Source organism: Symphalangus syndactylus, chromosome 1, assembly GCF_028878055.3.
Source record: "Symphalangus syndactylus isolate Jambi chromosome 1, NHGRI_mSymSyn1-v2.1_pri, whole genome shotgun sequence".
In the NCBI taxonomy this organism is placed as follows: domain Eukaryota; kingdom Metazoa; phylum Chordata; class Mammalia; order Primates; family Hylobatidae; genus Symphalangus; species Symphalangus syndactylus.
Genome location: NC_072423.2, coordinates 80,370,864 through 80,390,642, shown reverse-complemented (window position 1 = coordinate 80,390,642; position 19,779 = coordinate 80,370,864). Strand labels below are relative to the sequence as shown.

The window sequence follows — 19,779 nt, the reverse complement described above, 5'->3', positions numbered from 1 at the left end:
AAGGTGGGCACATGAGAGAGAGGAAATGGGGGAGGGGCGTCTGTAATGAGCTACATAACTAGTCTTCTCTACAAATACGGAAAGGAATGCAAGCTGGTACTAATAATCCCTGGTACCATGGCGTATCTGAGCATGTAAGAAAGGCAGAAAAGAAGGGAAGAGGAGAAAAGCAGAAAAAGGGGAGGGAGTACTGTGAATTAAATAAAGGATTGATCAGGCTATTTGAAGAGAAACCTTATCATATCCCACAAGAATAAACATAACCAAGAAGGCAAAACAATGAAAACTACAAAGAATTGCTAAAAGAAAACAAATGAGATAAAAATAAACAGAAAGATGTCTGTGATATTGAGAAATATGTATCTGGCTTTTGTCCTGTTTCCTGGCCCAGAACTCCTAAAATACTTGGAATCTCCAAAGTGATATGGTGATGTTTTATTTTGTGTGCTAATGAAAGTACTGATAGCTGGGGCTCCTGCATAGCCTCAGGCTGGGGATGGTTGCCAGGGATAACCAAAACCAACCATGTGATTAGATGGTTGGAATGTTCAACCTCACCTTTCCTCTCCCTGGAAGGGGAAGGAGCTGAGTGTTAAGTTTATTGCCAATGGCTAATTATATGATCATTCTTGTCTATGTAATGATGACACCATAAAAAACCCAAAAAGAATGCTTTTGGGGAACTTTTGGATAGGTAAACACATGGAGGTTTATAGAGTGTTGATACACACACACAGGCCATAGAAGCTCCATGCCACTTTCCACATGTCTTACCCTATACATCTCTTCCACCTGGGTGTCCATCTATATTTTTATATTGTCCTTTATAGTAAGTAGTGTTTTATGGAGTTCTGTGAGCCACTATAGCAAATTAATCAAACTTGAGGAGGCGGTCGTTGGAACCCAAATTTAGAGCTTCTCAGTCAGAATTTGCAGAAACCTAAGCTTATAGCTAGCATATGAAGTGGGGGCAATCTTGTGGGACTGAGCTCTTGACCTGTGGGATCTAATGCTATCTGCAGGTAGTGTTGGAAATCAGTTGAATTAGGGGACACCCTGCTGGTGTCTGCTGGAGAAACTCTTGCAGAATTATTTGTGTCTTGTGTATAGAAGAACCTAACATATCTGGTCACACATCTGTGTGAATTGTTCTGTGAGAGTAAGAATAATCCGTATTGGCTTCTTTTCTATATTCTCAGAGACTCCAGTGTTCATGGACTGGATGACTTAATATTGTTAAAATGTCCATACTACCCAAAGTGATCTACAGATTTAATGCAATCTGTACCAAAATTTCAATGGATTTTTTTTTTGCAAAAATATAAGAAAATTCTAAAATATATATAAAATTTTCATGGACCTTTAATGTCTGAAACAATCTTGATAAGCAAGAACCAAGCTGGGTCTTCACAATTCCTGTATCAAAAACATAATAGGAAGCAACAGTAATCAAGATGGCCTATTACTTGACCAAAGACAGATATGCAGACCAATGGAACAGAATAAAGAACTTAGACATAAATGTACTGCATTTTTGGCTAAATGATCTTTGACAGAGGTGCCAAGGCTGCACAATGAAGAATGGACAATCTTTTCAAACAATGATGTTGGGAAAACTGGATATACACCTGCAGAAGAATGAAGTCTGAACAGTAATTTACACCATGTACAAATATTCACTAGAAGTGAAATAAAGGCCTGAATAGAAGATGTAAAACACTAAAATTCCTTGAAGAAGACATAAGGGAAAAGTATCAAAATGTTAGATTTGCAGTGATATATTGCATATGACACCAATAGTATAGGCAACAAATAGAAAAGTGGGATTGCATCAAAGTTAACAGATGTACATTGAAGGAAATCTTCAACATGGTGAAAATGCACTCTTCAGAATGGGAGAAAATACACCAATTATATATCTGATATGGATTTAATATATTCAACATAAAAGGAACTCCGGGAACTTCAATAACTCAACAAAAATAAAACAACCTGGTTTTAAAAATGGGCAAAGGTTCTGAATGGACAGTTCTAAAAATAACATATGCAAATGACAATTTATGCTCACCATCACAAATGACAAATGCAAATTGAAAGTATAATGAGCTATTTCCTCACACCTGTTAGAATGGCCAACATCAAAAGAACAGAAAATTACAAGTGTTGGTGAAGCTGCGGTTATTAGAATGCTTGTGCATTGTTAGTGGGAACGTAAAGTGGTGCAGTCATTTTGGAAAATGGGGTTGAGCTTGTCAGAAAATTAAAAACAGTATTAAAATGTGGTCCAGTAATTTCACTTCTGGGTGTATATCCAAAATAATTTACAATAGCATCCTGAAGGGAACAGCAGGAAATTTTGTCACTTGGTACAACATGGATTAACTTTGAGGACATTAGGCTGAGTGAAATAAGGGAGGAGTAAAAGAACAAATACTGTATGATTCCCCTCATAAACTCTGTAAAGTAGTCAAAAGACAAACAACGTAGCAAGGTTGTTGCTGATGGCTGTAGAATGGGGCTGGAGTTAGCAGGGAGGTAGAAGTAGTGTTTAATGGATATAGACTTAGACTTTTCAAGATAAAATTTTAGAGATCTCTTGCACAACAATGTGAATATACTTAACACTGTTGACCTGAACACTTAAAAATGGTTAACATGGTAAATTCAATATTGTGGTTTTGCCACAATAAAAAATAATAAATTAGAAAACTTTTTAAATTAAAAGAAATATTGAACAGAATTACCGTATGATCCATCAGTTTCTGTCATAGTTATAAAGAGAAATAGAAACGTGTTCACACAAAACTTTGAACCCAAATAATCCATCATCTAATCATCTAATGCATGGTACAAAATATGCATTAATAATACCCATACAATCAAATATAATTCCACCATAAATCCAAATAAAGTACTGGAACATGCTGTAGCAGGTATGTCTCTTCAAAAAAACTGTAGTAAGTGAAAGACATTTAAGTACCCCACATGATTCCATTCACATGGAAGTTCAGAATAGGGAATGTATACAGAGAGCAGGTAGATTGCTGGTTTGTCTGGGGCTGGATGTTGGGGAAGGAAGATGGCAGGATAGAGGAATAGATACTTAAAGAATACATGCGTTTATCATGCAGGTGATGAAAATTGACTACAGTGATGATTACATGCATCTGCGAGTATAGCAAAAACTGATGAATTCTATACTTTAAATGGGTATATTGTGTAAAATGTGTATGTTTGAATGAAATGGTTGACATAAGTAAATGCAGTAGGACTTTTGGTTCAATCTATTAAGAGAATCAAATCGCCAAGTTTATTCTAAATTAATAAAGCATGTTACTGTTTTTCAGTGAGAATGGAAATCAGTTGCCTTGGAGATCCAGACTTTAGCATTTCAAAATTCTCTAGGGATACCCCCGATGACTTATCTAGAATTAATTTCTTAAAGAAGATAAAATGCACACATGACAATTTTAATAAACCCATCTTATAGGTGGTAGTTGGTCTGAGAAGAGTTCTTGAGCCCTGGATAGGGCAGCAGGGATCAAATATCTCACCAGAGCCAGAGTGCCAAATGTGCGTGTTTGAGGATGGGATTAGTGGAAGCCTCCACACTGACAGGGGTCAAAGATAAAAGTGGAGCTAGACTCCTTATTAGATAGGGTAATGTCACTGTTAAGTGTCTATGTTTCTAAACAAAGGTGACTGTCCCATTAGTGGCCTTGCACTGACCTGGAGGACATCAGACTCCTGTTTCAGTCTGGGCACCCCACTTGCTGTGAATGAGGGGGTCACTTCATGTGGAAGCTAAGCCTAGGATTCTCTGCTCACATCTGTGTCCCTGCATTCAGAAGGAGATGTGGGGAGACACCAGTGTCTGAACTCAAGTTCTGAACAAGTTCTTCTTAAATTCAAATGCCCCTGCCAGCGACACATTCAGGGGATGGCTGAATCTAGGTCAGCTTAGGCATATGACCTCCCTCAACTGTCACTCATGCCATAGGGGTCAGAGTTGTAGGAACTGTTTAATCAGATGCACCACCCAGAAGAGGTGGTGGAGTCACCCCACAAAGGGATATTTATATCACTGCTTGTTCTCATGGTCACTTGTCACTGTTTCACTTGCCCCTAAAGAGCTCTGGTGACTGTCACAGCTCTGTTGTGTTGTGACCTGCACTGGCTGATAAAATCTTAGGGAAGACATCAGGGTACCCAGGAATCCTAGAAATGCGAAATGGTGTGTGTGGCCATTTATCCCCAAACAGGGGAGATGGAACTGGTTGGAACCTTCAGGAACTGGCTGTGGCCAGGGGACCTGGGCCTCCTTGTGGTCCATTACAGAGTTTGTCAAATTCTTTTCTTGAGTGGTTGTACCATTTACATTCCCATCAGCTTGTAGGAGTGACCTAATTTTTCTCATCTTCGGCAGCACTTGTTTTTGTTACCATTTTTTAGTTCATCCATTCTGAAAGATATGCAATAAAATCCCATGTAGTTTGCATCAGAATTTCATAAAGACTAATGATGTTGAACATATTTTCATGTGTTTATTTGACATCTGTTTATTCTCTGATATTTTGCCCATTATCTACTTGGATTCTTTTTTCATGGTTGCATTTTGTGAGCTCTTTGTATATTCTAGATACTAGTCCTGTGCTATATGTGTAGTTTGAAAGTATTTTTATCCATTAAGTAGCTTGATTTTGTCTTCTTAACCAGATGTTTTACAGAGCTACCATTTTTTACCATTTTTTAAAATGATTTCTGAAGTTTTCATGTAAGATTTTCTATTTCAGCCATTTTAAGTGTACAATTCCATGGCATTTGTTATATTTATAATGTTGTTAAACCATAACCGCTATCTATGTCTAATTTTTTTCATCATTCCAAACAAAAACTCTATCCATTAAGCAAAAACCCCCATTTCCATCACTATCTCAGCATCTTTTCTGTCTCAATGAATTTTGCCTTTCCTAAATATTTTATGTCAGTAGAATTCTACAATATCGGTGCTGTTTATTTCTGGTGTAATTCACTTAAGTTTCTAGGGTTCATTTGTGGTGTTGTAGCTTGTATCAAAATTTCATTCACCTTTGTGGTAGAACAAAATCTTATTGTTTGTATGCCCTGCATTTTGTTTCTCTATTCATTTCTTTCTTGATGGATATTTGGGGGGTTCTGTCTTGGGGGTATTATGAATACTGATTATGTGAATTTGTATATACATGCATTTTTTTGAGCACTTGATTTTCGTTATTTTGGGAATTTACACAGGAATGGAATTGCTAAGTCATCTGTTAATTCTATGCTCAGCATTCAGAGGTACCTCCAAGTATTTTCCACAGCAGCTCAACAATTCTACATTCCCAGCAGCAAGGTAGAAGTGCTCTGATATCTCCACATCCTTGTCCTTTTTTCTTTTAAAATTCTGGCCATTGCAGTCAGTTTGAAGTGGTAACTCACAGTGGTTTTGATTGACATTTTTATAATACCCCATGATGTTGAATTCCTTATATGTGCTTGTTCACCATTATTTGTACATCTTTAAAGAATGTCTATTTGAGTCCTTGTTGTGTTTTTGTTGTTGAGTTGTAAGGGATTTTCCTTTTTTTTTCTTTTGAGACGGAGTCTCGCTCTGTCGCCCAGGCTGGAGTGCAGTGGCGCAATCTCGGCTCACTGCAAGCTCCGCGTCCCCGGTTCACGCCATTCTCCTGCCTCAGCCTCTCCGAGTAGCTGGGACTACAGGCGCCAGCCACCACGCCTGGCTAATTTTTTTTTTGTATTTTTTAGTAGAGACGGGGTTTCACCGTGGTCTCGATCTCCTGACCTCGTGATCCGCCTGCCTCGGCCTCCCAAAGTGCTGGGATTACAAGCGTGAGCCACCGCGCCCGTCCGGGGATTTTCATATATTGTGGATACTACACTGTTATCAAGTATGTGATTTGTTAATATTTTTTGAATGTGTAGTTGTCTTTTTACTTCCTTGGTAATGTTCTTGTAATCACAAAGATTTTTTTTTTTTTTTTTATAAATATTGATGAAGTCCATGTATCTTTTTTCTTTGTTTCTTGGGCTTTGGGTTTCATATCTGTGAGTCCATTGCCAAATCCAAGTTCATGAAGTTTTGAAATTGAAAAGTGTCAATTTGCCAACTGTGTTGTTCTTTTTCAGTATTTTATATATGTGGGGCCCCTTACAGTTTCTTATGAATATGAAGAATGTCTTTCTATTTCTGTAAACTTGGTATTGGAATTTGATAGGGATTTCATTGAATCCATAAACTGCCTTGGAAGTATTGACATCTTAAGAGTTTAAAAAGTTTTAAGCCATGGACATAGATGTTTTTCTGTTTAGGTCTTTTTATTTACTTTCACAATGTTTCATGAATGTCATTATACATGTTTTTAATTTCCTTCGTTAAATTTGTTATTAGGTATTTTATTCATTGGAGTTCTGTTGTACACAGAATTATTTTCTTAGTTTTCTTATCAGATTATTTGTTGCAGTTATATAGAAATATAAGTGACTTTTGTGTGTTGATCTTAAACCTTGCAAATTTGCATTGTTTTTTTTTACTTCCAGTTGTGTGCATGTGTGTGTGTGTGTATTTTTTGGGATTTTCTATATATAGGGTCAAATCATCTGTGAGTAGGGATAGTTTTACTTCTTCCAAATTGTATGCATCTTTTTTGCATAATTGCTTTGGCTAGAACTTCCAGTACATTATGTTGCAGTGATAAATTTTTCGTCAGTAACAAGTTTTTTTAAAAAAGAAATAGAAAAGATACCTGACCAGGATATAGACTTTTTTTCTAAAATTGAACTCCTATGTATTTGAGTTTGCATGCTATTGGATTTGAAACTAAATTTCACTTTGACATTTCCTAAGACCAAAAAAGGATGGATTTTTAAAAGTCACACAGTGAGAAAAAGAGGTATTTCTTGATACTTAGATTATATATTAAAAGGGAACATCAAGAACATTAGTCTAGGATGTGAAAACTCAGTTCACTTTGGTAGTAAAGGCTGTCTCCTTATCAGTTATTATATTAAATATAATGGACTAAACACTCCAATCAACATGCAGATATTGGAAGAATGTATTAAAAACAGGATCCACCTGTATGTTTTCTACAAGGCACTGTCAATTCAAAGATGCAAAAGGGTTGAAAGCGACAGGAAGAAAGTGTTCCATACAAATAGTAACATGATGTGTTACAGCTACGGTAATATCAAACAAAGTAGACTTAGGAAACCATGGGTGTGAACCCACCTCTTTCTTCTCAAATCTAGGCATTGGCTGCACCTAGACTTTCCATGAGCTGTAGGGTAGGCTGCATGGTGTAACTGTGTATGGTGATGGATGTGGCATGTGGGTGGAGGGTAAGCTAAGCAGTCAGCAGCCTGAGGGGCCCTTGGGGAGGTCTAACCTGAGGTTAAAGCCCAGGTAAGGTGACCCAAGAAAGCTCTCTTACTTAACAGTAGAACCCAACAGAATTTAGCACTCGGGTAACCAGCACCCACATTCTGGAGACAGCCACCTACCCAGCTCACTTGGCTAGAATCTCTTAAGAGAGCCAGATGTTCTCCTGCTGTATTCTAACTTCCCAAGGTCCTGGCCTCAGGGAAACCCCAGAGTAAGAGGCTTTCTGATACTATAGATGCTGGCTCAGCCTTCACCCCAACACCTCTGACCATTTGCCAGGAAGGACCCATTAGGACACACCCTGTACAGGAGCAGGTTGTTGGGGTGATAGAAGCCTGGTGGGCCCATCATGTTCACACCCCAGGTCACGGCTGGCAGGGGATGAGGGGAGTGCTGGGTGGTGTCCATCTGTCTCAGTTCACTCTGAGCCTTCGAGCTGTCATCTCATTTTATCCCTGGCTGGAGGTTTATGTAGACTCTGGTCTGTGCCTGATTTGGGGAATGGAAAGACTCGACAGAAGAGGCCAGGCCAGCCAAGCAGGGCTCTGTTGCCTGCAAGATTAACTGCTGGTTTGTCTTTGCAGAGCTCCACACAGAACATCATCAAAGAACTGATGGACACTTCATCTCCCTGGGTGAGGGGCAGGTGTACCATGGTGTCATGGCCATTGCTGCCTCGATTGGGGTGTGGGTGTAGAGATGGTTTCTATAACCAGGGCCCAGACATGGCTGAGAAGGCCTTCTGCCAGGACTCCACCTTGATGACTCACAGGACTTTGTGCCTTGGCTTTCTCTATTGAGTGACCCACAGTTTTAATCCACGGGACCCTGAGTCTGTTTCCTTCCTTCAGCCCCACCATTTCACCCCAGCACTGTTCAGGTGTAAAATCGGCTTTCACATATTTGTAAGAATATCTGGTAAAATTATTTATATTTTACTTTCACTTCATGTTATGACCATGAGTGTTTTTGCACTTTGCTAAGGCTCGTTGTTTTAATCGGCCCTCCTTTATCCCGCTGTGTGTGGAAATAAATCAGCCCTAAATCTGGATGAGACCTGCAGGTGGACTCCCATCAGTGCAGGCATGGTGGGGCAGCAGGAGGAGCCCGTGGTGCCCACCTTCCAGAGCTGCCACCTCTTTTACCTCCTCATCTTCCTTCCTGTGCACCTAGAGAGAGTCATCCCCACCCAACAGCTCCTGGACCTGCTGCCCAAAAGGTAAGTGCTCCATCCCTCCACAGCACAAGGGGGACTCAGCTACCTATTATCTGTGTCTTGGGAAAGTCCCTTCACATTTGTGGGCTTCAGTTTGCTTCTTTGGAACTGGGATTCTAAGAAGTCTAACATGATGGGATTGTTTCAAGAACTAAATGAGATAAGCTATGGAAAGTACTTCAGACTTGGCCTTGTAGAAAGCACTGCTGAGGGAATAGATTGGTTATTCATATCATAAAACTGTTTAAAACTCTAGAAAACTATAGTAAGATATCAGACTGTAAAAATATCAAAATTAAGATATTGACAGTAATAGAATTAACCTACTCATCTATTTGCATTTTACCAGATTAATTTTTTCTTATGTGTGTGTGTGTTCTGTGCAATTTTATTACATGTGTAGGTTCACCTGCCAGAAGATTAACTCATTTCCTCTTATAACCACATCCGCTTCCCTTCTCCCCACCATACCTACTCTGATTCTGATTCTTTGAAACCATTAATTTCTATTTCTGCAAATTTGTCATTCCAATAATGTTATATAAATGAAATCATAACCTGTGCAACCTTTTGTAATTGGCCCTTTTCCTTCAGCATAATTCCTTGGAGATTCATCTAAATTGGTTTATGTTTTAGTTTGTTCCTTTTGTTATTGCTGTGGGTTTTCATGTGTGGTTGTTACCATGAAATACTGTGGGTAACCCTTCACTCTTTCAAGAACATATTTGTTGTTTTCAGTCAGTGTCTGGCTATTATGAATAAAAGTGCTATGTACATTCATGTACTAGGTTTCGTGTGAATACATGTTTTCATTACTCTGGAAAATATGTCCAGGATACAATTCCTGGGTCATAGGTTAGTTACAAGTTTAATTTTAATAGAAACTAGCACTCTGTTATCCAGAGTGACTATCATTTTACATTCCCATCATCAATGAATTTCTGTTTTTTCAAATCCTCTTAGCCATACTGACTGATGTGTATTGATATCATATTGTTTTAATGTACATTTTTCTAAAGGATAATAATGTTGAACTTTAATATTCTCATATGACATCTGCCTATTATCTCTGATGAAATGTTTATTCATGTCTGCATGTCTGCATGTTTTCTAATTGTATTTGTTTTCTTGCACGTTTTGAGAGTTCTGTTTATATTCTGGTTACTAGCTCACGTAGGCAATAAATAAGTTTTTTTTCCACAAAGAAAAACATCTGCAAAGATTTTCTTCCATCTATTGCTTGCCTTATTCAACTTTTTTTTTAATTAGAATAATAACAATTCTACTTCAAAATGTCAGAGAAAACTGAATCTTTCCAGAGTTGCTGGACATTGTAAGGGTGTGTGGAAGCCTATTTAATTTAGCCTGAGGGATGGAGACTTGTAGACCTTTTTGCACACAAGGTGGCTCCCTTGTTGTTATAGCTGGAGGAGGAGCCTAATGCAGATTTAAACCAGAGGATGGTGATTGGCAAATAACCATCTTCTTTTGTTAGAATGTCATGGCCTAGACAGCAAATGTGAAGTAATGTCTTTAGGATGAACATCTCTTGTATATTTAATATTCACTTACTAGACTGGAAGAGCACTTATTTATAAACCAGTCACTTTCTATTAATATACAAATTAATTTGAATAGTTAATATTTTGATTTCTGAGGAGATGTTAGGAGCTGGCTGTACGTATAATATACATAATAAGTATTGGTATAGGAAATGCTTTTGTTGGGCAGCTACTATGTACTTGCATGCTACTAGAGCTAAAAGATGAGTTAAATATAATGCTTTCCTCACAGAGCAAATATACTAGTTGGGGATTTAATCACAAGTATTTCTTCATTACTATTATGTGCCCATCACCAAGCAAGTAAGGAAGAAGTATTTTTTACATTTATTTTTTGAATGGTGGTAGAGATAAGTATTGAGGAGGGGCTCTTACTCCAGGCAGGTGGGGGGAGGCTAGGTTGGTGGGAAGTAGAGGGGAGGTGAGGCTTCCTGAAGGAAGTGATTAATGAAATGGGGAGATGGTAGAAGTTGGCTGGGTAAGGAAGAGGATGGAACAGACCTCCAGAGACCTGACACTGTGAACAGAATTTTAATTTTAGGAGTTAGCTCCAGATTCTGTGTCACAAAAACATTCATTTCACCTGGGAAGTTAGGGTGGAGACTATAAATTTCATGCTGTTGGAGACCAACAGAGGCAGAAAGCACATTTCACTCACTTTACTGGGTTCCCTGAAACATAGACCCTAATAAAGATTTCAGATGCACATACTCAGTGCTTTCCAGAAGATGCTCTATAGAACACATGGGACTCAAGATATTAACAGATGTCATCGGATAAATAGATCCCAAGGTTAAATAAGTTCAGACGTTGCAAATGTCCGTTGTGAACCTTGTGAATGAGGAAAAACTTGGCAATGTTCCAGACTGGGTGGCTTTTCCCTTGAGCATCTTGAGAAACTAATTCTCAGAGAATACTTTGGGAAATGCCACATCAGCACTCGTGGTGTGGATGCTCCCTGGCTTTGTAACAAGTCTGAGCCTCCCTGAATATCCACTGCTATCCTGAGAGATTAACAAATCTGGAGACAGCCTGAAGGGAGGCAGCCATCAGTGCAATTAATGATGAGAATACTAAAAAATGGAGAGTGAAAGTTGGCCAGGTGTGGTGGCTCATGCCTATAATCCCAGCACTTTGGGAGGCCAAGGCAGATGAATCTCTTCAGGCCAGGAGTTTGAGACCAGACTGGCCTACATGGTGAAACCCCGTCTCTACTAAAAATACAAAAATTTGCCAGGCGTTGTGGTGGATGCCTGCAATCCAGCTACTCAGTAAGCTGAGGCAGGAGAATTACTTGAACCTGGGAGGAAGAGGTTGCAGTGAGCCAATATTGTGCCACAGCACTCCAGCATGGGCAGCAGAGTGAGACTTCCATCTCAAAAAAAAAAAAAAAAAGACAGTGAAAGTTGTACAGGCGACTGATTTTCAACAGGGACAGTGAAAGGGACAATGTAGAGGACAGTGTGGGGACCATAGGGGTCAGGTCTGTTGCTCTGTGTGTGAGGGTCTATCACTGGAAATAAATTGAGGTCATCAATGATGAGAGCTCTGGGGCCTCTGAAGTGTGACTCTGAGTCTGGATATGAGGTCATCAGCCATAGGATGTTGACCACAAACTCATTGTGTTTGTTACTCACCTCCCACTTTCTACTTGTGAATTACTGTGTTTTCTTACTTCGCACATGGTATTGTTAGAGTATTACTATAAACTTACATATACACACAAACATTTTCATCATGAAAAACATGAGCAGTATTGGGGCAAAAGCATCCTACTGATCTTGCGTAAACTCAAAAGGACAAAATACTGACAAATGTTTCCAACACTATTTACAAACTTCTTACTTGCCAGTCCCTCATGTGGTCGTGTCCCCATTCAGGTGAACTGGAATCTGTACATCCAAGCTTCTTGATTTTACCATTCTAAACCAAATACATCAACTGCCTTATTCCACAAGGGCTCCCTAATGTGATTTATAGAGGGTATCTCAGCACATCTTTGCTTTCAAGCTGGAGGCCATCTTCAACGCCAGGTTATTTGATCACTTGGACTTGCACCTCCATGAGGACTTGAGGTCATACTGATATGGGACGGCCATTTCCAGGTGATGATGTGGGCACAGGCTCGTTTACACATACTACACTCCATTTAGTGGGGCCACCTCCACCTGAGACCATCTGTGTCACCCTCTGAAACTCCATCCTACAACCATTGTGTTTATATAGGGCTGTAGTTTCTCCTGAAAAGAAAAATACTAGTATTTTAGTGAAGCAGTTTTTCCAACAAATCACTAGAAACTTTTTCTTCATTGTAATAAGAATGATGAAACCATAAATTGAGGAAATTATTAATTTCATCGTCAGTGTTTTTACTGCTCACCTCTCATCCAATCTAATTTGTAGCCAAGAGGAACTACTTCATTTGATTTGGAGACTCCAGGAGCACACACTATGTATAAACTTGAGTGCATAAGGTTTGATGGAGAAGGTGGTTGGAAACTGATGGTTTACACAGCAGAGCAACCTCACTCAACTCGTATATAAGCAGAGAAAGAGTTGGAGAAAAATGAAATGAAGTGTTGAGTTATCAGCACCCCTTCACTTCCAAATGGCCAACAGCCTGGATCCTTCATCTGTGTCCACTTCCCAGCAAGTCTGAATAGGGTGAGCTGAACTCAACAGGAAGGGAACTCAGCCCTTGATACCTGGGGAGCAGTGGGCAATGCTGTCCTCTCCCTCTTTCATCTATAGGAATGCCACTGTTTTTTTCTGTTTTGCATGAGAGATTTACCCTCCAAAACTTAACTTCACTTGAGCCCGAGTATTTAATACTGAAAGCTCTTAAAGGTTGGAGACATGAATAGATGGGTGTGGTGGCACACGCTTGTGATCCTAGCTACTCGGGAGACTGAGATGGGAGGATTGCTCAAGCCCAGGTCTTTGAGGCTGCAGTGAGGTATGATCATGCCACTCTACTCCAGCCTAGGTGACAGAGCAAGACTGTGTCTCTAAAAAATAAAATTTTAAAAAGTGAGACACATGAGAATCAGTCCTGGGAAGATCAGAAGAGTGTCTTCGGAAGTAATCTTTATAGACGAGGGAATGAAGCAAATGGTGAAATAGGACCCTTCAGTGTTCATCTTCCTTCAGAAACATCAAATTGAACAACTATCTACAAATAACTTTCACAAGAGCCAAGGAATTCAGGTGAGAAATTATAATACCTGGTTTTGACACAATAATAAAGAGACAGTGAAGTGGGTAGGAAGGGCAGAGTCACATTGCCTGTGTCACCCATCTCCCAGCTTTCCACAGTGCAGCATAGAGAGAAATGCAGCCCACTCAGGGGAAAGAAGTGGAAAGTACATAAAGGACTTTGACTTAGAGCCCAGTGCTGGGCCCATCATGGCAAAACCCAGTACCAGGCAGAAACCCATGGCCCCTGACCTCAGGCCAGGTCCTGTACGTGGCACCTCTGCACTCACCCCAGTGCAAGGCAGAAACCTTCAGCCCCAAACCATGGTCTTGTGTTCCAGCTCACACCACTGCTAGCCTTCCACAGTGGCCTTAAGTCACGAATGAACCCCACTGGCAGACAGGCCATATCAGCATGGGCCACAAGAGCACCCAGGGCTGTGTTGGTCCTGGCAGCATGGGATTTGGATGTGATCCAGATTAGCATCAGCCTTGGCAACCAAGAGACTGCTCCTACCATTTCTCCCCCAGTCCTGGGCAGCACAGTGCGGAGTGACTCTATCCACTGGCAGGGAGGGAGAGAGAAGTAAGTGCAGGACTTTGTTTCACAGCTCAGTAATAGCTTGCCGTGGTGAAACCCAACATTGGCCAGAACCTGATGGTTCGTGACCCGAGGCCAATGCCCACAGATAGAGCTGCTGGAACTGCTGCAGTGCCATGTGGAGACCCGCAGCTCTGGTGACACAGTCTCTTGTCCTTATTTGTATCACTGCTGCAGCCTAGAGCCAATAATAAACCTCATTGGCAGGCGAGCCATAGCAGCATGTGTCTAAGGATGTCTGTGCTGCCTTGGTCTTTGCAGCTGTGGGCTTTGGGTTAACCCAGTGTTACAATGACTGCAGTGGCCACAAACACCATTCCTCAACTAAGGAGCACTGAGTGGGTAGAGAGGTCTCTTTGGGATAAGGAAAGAGAAGTAGGCACAACACACGGCCCTGCAGCCCAGTGCTAGGCCTGCCACAGTGAAGCCCAGCACTAGACAGAGTCACACAATGACTCTCCCCAAGCTAATGACCATACATAAAACCTCTAGAGTTTCCCTATCTCCAGGCAAAAACTTGCAGAACCAAATGGACCCCTTTATGTTTTGCTCTAGTTCCTCTGGGCCAAAAGAACATAACAACTATGGACACACACCAAAAAATGGAATTCTCTAGTACATGAGATTGTCACGTGCCCCTAACATCAAGAACATTCAGGGAACAATGACCTCACCAAATGGACAAGGCACCAGGGACTGACCCTAAAGTGATGAAGTTGTATAATCTTACAGACGTAATTCAAAATAGCTATTTTAAGGAAACTCAGTGAACTTCAAAAAACACAGATCACTAATTCAGAAATTTATCAGAATAAGTTGAAAGATTGAAATGTTTTAAGATGTAAATAATACTGGAGCCAGAAAACAAAATGAACAAAATAAAAATGCATCTGGGGGCGTCAACAACAGAATTGATAAAACAACAAAAAATCAGTGAGCTCAAAAACAGGCTATTTGAAAATATAGCAAAACAAGATAAGGGCACAAAAACAAAAAAAACTACAGGCCAATCTCTCTGCGAGCATAAATTTAAAAAAATTCTCACAAAATACTAGAAAACCAAATCCAATAGCACATCAACAAGATTATTGACCATGCTCAAATAGAATTTATGCCAGCGATGCAAGGATGCTTTACATATGCAAGTTGATAAACATAATACATCACATCAGCAGAATGAAGGACACAAACTTTATGATCATTTCAATAGATGTAGAAAAAGCAGTCAGTAAAATTCAACATTTCTTTATGATTAAAAACTCAACAAATTAGGTGTAGAAGAAAAACACCTTAACATAATAAAGGCCGTATGTAACACTCAATGCTAACGTTATACTGAAAAGGAAAAAGCCGAAGTTTTATAAAAGATCTGGAACAAGGCAGGGATACCCATGTTTACCACTTTTATGCAATATAATACTAGAAGTCCTAGACAGAGCATTTAGAAAGAGACATAATGTTTTTAGAGGTTAGTGTGGGCAACACTATTGTTTGCCTGTTACTAGTTCAACACTCAACATCCCTGAAGAAAAGTGTTGAGAAGGACAGGCCCCAGGCATACAGAGCTCCACTCAGCTGTTTCCTTTCTACCACATAAATATGTGTGGGGGCCAAAGACCACTTGATATTTGAGGACTTCCTGTAGCATGAAAGATGGAGAAGAAACACACGCATTAAAGCAAGAAACCAAAGGAAAAGAAAATAAATGCAGAGATTATAGGAAAACTTCAAGGAAATGTCTAGTAATATCTTTAAAATAAGTAGGAGAATTGTTAGCTGAAAGCTATCTCGTTAACATATTTTAAGTTCAGACTGATGGTTTCTTCATACATAGTGAATCATAACCTAATTGGATGTGTGAACAGATTGTAACCTACTCCTGTAACAGGTAGCCAAGTCTCAGCCAATCACTGCAGCCAAGTTTTGGCCAGTCACAGTCAGACAGTTGTTAAAGCCATGTTCAAATAAGGCAGATGTCAAGCTGTAACCAATTCAGCTGTTTCTGTTCCTCACTTTAATTTTCTGTATGCCACTTTTGTTTTTCTGTCCATGAATGTTATTCAACCATCTGGCATCCCTGGAGCCACTCTGAACATATTCTGGTTCTGGTGGAGCCAGATTTGTGAATTGTTCTTTGCTCAATTAAACTCTTAATTAATTTGTTTAAAGTTTTTCTTTTAATAGTAGCCATTAAGAATATGTACGTATTTCTAAATATGTGTGTATATATGTATTGTTATATGTGTATGTAGATGCATATGAGTATATATATATGTACATGTATTAACTGTCAAAGATAAAGGCACTAGTTAAGTAGTAAGGGCAGATTTTAATCAACAATATACTATTCTGGTAGGAAAGAGAGTCCCTCATGAACTAAACTCAAATTTGAACAGAGATGACTGGATGTTTTAAAGGAGAAAGCAGCAAGATGGAGGGGGATGAGTGGGATCTCAGTAGACTCAGGAAAGTAGAAACTTTCAAAGGGTTGGTCAGTGTAAGTGAGATTAAGCAGCGATGTCTGTAGCTGGCCATGTGGAAGATAGGACTCTGCCCTTTCACACAGACTGGGAAATAGAGGCTCTGTAGTTCCTGATGATTACATTTCAAAGGAATGCCTGTCACATCCTTGAGAAAGACACTCCTGATGTATAGGAAATACACATACGTCTCAAAGTGATAGAGGAGGGGTTCACCATTGTGTAGCTCTTTTTGGTAATCTCTAAGAAAGGAAGATGGGCTTATTGTCAGGTGTTTCCAAAACAGTGAATTGTTTGGCAGTCTTGAGTTTTCTCAGGCAGGCACTTTTATCCTAAGGATGCAGCCTTGTGCTGATAAAAACCATGTAAGTGTTTGTTTAAATCTTTAAATGTAGGAAGACAGGTGGACACAATTATTTCTGCTGAGTCTGTAAATTTTATAGGCTTAAGATTGAGGCCTAGTTGACAAGAGGGCTTAGGGGAGTCTGGCTAGAACTCGGTTGAGGAGAGAATCTTCCTCAGGATGTACATATATATGCATGGTATGTGGACACACATACATACATGTAAATTCTAGAGGCTGATTTAAGGGGATTCTGCGCAACTGAAGTCCCAGTGCATGGAGAGAGACTTGGGTAAGTCACTGTCGAGGCTTTCTGTGATATTGTTGAGACTAGGAAGCCTAAGGAGGGCTCTGGCCACCAACAAGACCATTGAATTTGCCCCATGAAATCTTCTCAGGCCTTGCACATCATCTCTGTTGTGGTAACTTCACTCCCCAATGACCTGTCACATTTATAACTACAGCTGTGATTGCTCCTCTAAGGTCCTACACTTATATCTTCCTGATTACTTGATATTTCGACTTCATTATCAGGGTCTCTGTCTAAAGTCTTCTCCCAAACAAGCTCATTCCAATTTCCCATCCACATGCACTTCTCTGCCATCCCTTCGTGTTCCAATGAGGGATACCCCCATCACACAGATGCCCATGTAGGCCTGACCCCTTATCCTGGTCCTGACTCCCCTCTTCTTTGCACCCATAGACATCAGCAAGTCTCAGGGTCTCTGCCTCCAGCACAGGTCCTGGACTTCACCCCATCTCTCCATCATTACCTCCACTGCCCCCTAAGTCAATCCATCACCTTCCTCAACTTCAATTCACTGTCACAGCCTCCCAGCTGGTTTCTCTGCTTTACCAGTTTCCACACACAGCAGCTTCTGACCTTTTAAATTGAAATGAAATTCTTATTATTGTGAGAGCTCCCTCCATCATCTGACCCTTGGTGGCCTTCACTAAACTTCCTCTGGCCATCGTTAACTGAATTCAAGCCACTCTGACCTCAGGCTGGTTCTCACACCCACCACATTCATACCCACTTCTGGGCTATTGTCATTTCTGTCCCCTCACCTGCAAAGCTTTACCCCAGGTGTCCTCACTGCTCCGGTGTGTGATCCTCAGTATTTTTTACTGACCTCTTCTACCAATATTGCCCCCATCCTCCCATGTGTCACTGCATCCCCTCCCCTCTTTATTCTTCTCCATAAAACTTAACACCTTCTGATGCTCTGCGTCCATTTATGCCTTTATTTAATAGTATTGTTTAGTATCTGCCTTTTCTTCCTAAAATGTCATCAAGAGGACAAGGACTTTCGAGTCTTCATTGCTCTGTCTTCAACCTGAGCACTTCTGATGGTGCTGTCTGTGTCACTGATCTCATGTTACTCCTGTACCCCCACTGCCTAGTACTCAAAAGTCACTTGCTGCTTCTCTTCCACCATGAGACCCAGTTTGTCTTCACTGCCTAATAATGGTGTATCTTTGGTGACTAAAGATACTCATTGTGGAAACCCTGGCTTAATTTTGTGAGAGAAAATTCCCTTACAACTTTTCTCAGCTTTCCACTGAGAAGTGTTTTGGTGGTTTTGACAGGAAATGGGGGGCAGTGATGTGGAATTCCCCAATCTAAGAGGATTTCTTTAAAAAGTCTTTTCCTACAGTGCACTTGTAGTAGAAGAAAACCATCTCCATGTAATTTAAACATTTTTTATAAAAAAATTTATCCATTATTATATTAGAATATAGCAATTAAATAATATAAGGTTCAAACATGCCTTCCCACTTTATCCCCAAATAAATATATTAAACGTTTTGTTTTTATTTTTCAATGAATACGAAGTCCAAAAAATAATGTTTTAACCTATAACTGTTAGAAATATAGCTCTAGAAAAAATATTACTATTGAGTACTTAAAGTTTTTGTTGACAAACTGCATATATTTTCAAAGTATAATACAATAATTGGAGAATAAAATGTAAATTATTTACTTATTAATATATAGTTAACATTTGCACAGCTTTATCTTGAGAAATGTACTTTGATGATGTTTCAATTTGAGGAAGAGATTAGTGTCTCAAGTGTAGCATTTCTTTCACTGCCGATGAGAGAGAATCAAACTTTCTGAGAAACTTTCAAATTTCTTGCTGTGTTCCAGGATCTCCAGTCTTCTTTAAATTTGGAGAAATTGCCCATGAAGGAGCCGACTGCTGTGTCCAGCATGTGAGGGGGGAGGAACTCCAGCCCAGGAAGGGGCTCCCCTGGACCCTCAGATGGAGTCGAGGTGAGTGAATGCACCTGGCAGCTTGGGAGGCCTGAGCGGAGAGGAGGGGCAGCACTCTTTAAGACCCAGGCCTACTCCTGGGGAAGGGACCAGCAGGGCTTGCTTGGCTGTTGGCCTCCTGGAAGGTTTGGAAAGATTCCTTGTGATGGGGTGATTCCTATGAGCTCTTCTAGGAACTCCAGCATTTTTAGCCTCTCTTCTGTCACCTCTTCTTGTTTAGAACGTTTGTATTTCTCCTTCTTCATTTCTTGAACCAAGAAAACTGATTCTTCCATCAATCTTGAGATGGTGGTTTTTGCCCTTCTGTAAGCCTCGGCAAGGGCAGCTATACTGAAACACTCTGTAGCCTGGCATTTCTAAAAATGACTCCGTCTCTGAACACTCTGAACACAAGTGCTGTTTGTCAGTGAGTTGGTATTTATTTTCAATCTGTGTAGCCAGTGATTCCACAGGCTGCTTTTCATGCCTTATGTAAAGTCAGCTTCTAACAGATTGAACAGGTCTCAATAAAAATAAGAGACCAACCCATAAGCCAGTGAGAGGTGGACACACCAGTGTCTACCCCTGGAGGCTCTGGAAGGTGAGTCGTGGACCGAGCATCTCCACAGTCACCTCGCCCAGGCCTCAGCTCTACAGAGGATCGCAGTCCTTCCATTGTACCGCAGCCATCACAGGGCTCTG

The 19,779-nt window shown here is 40.3% G+C and overlaps 1 protein-coding gene across 3 annotated transcripts in view; it reads left to right on the top strand.

Annotated features, from left to right (window-relative positions):
• The window catches only part of LOC129460975 (putative zinc finger protein 826), a 74,281-nt gene that overhangs the window by 46,714 nt on the left and 7,788 nt on the right, over window positions 1-19,779 (top strand). For 2 of the 3 annotated variants that reach the window (XR_008650343.2, XM_063641785.1), the window contains one exon: window positions 18,973-19,098. Coding sequence is in view for 1 of the 3 variants with exons in the window: in XM_063641785.1 (XP_063497855.1) it covers window positions 18,973-19,098 (126 nt within the window). In the remaining 2 variants the exon portion in view is untranslated. Of the gene's footprint in view, window positions 1-8,010; window positions 8,643-18,972; window positions 19,099-19,779 lie in introns of those variants that run through there. The other variant, XR_010121441.1, reaches the window with a different exon arrangement.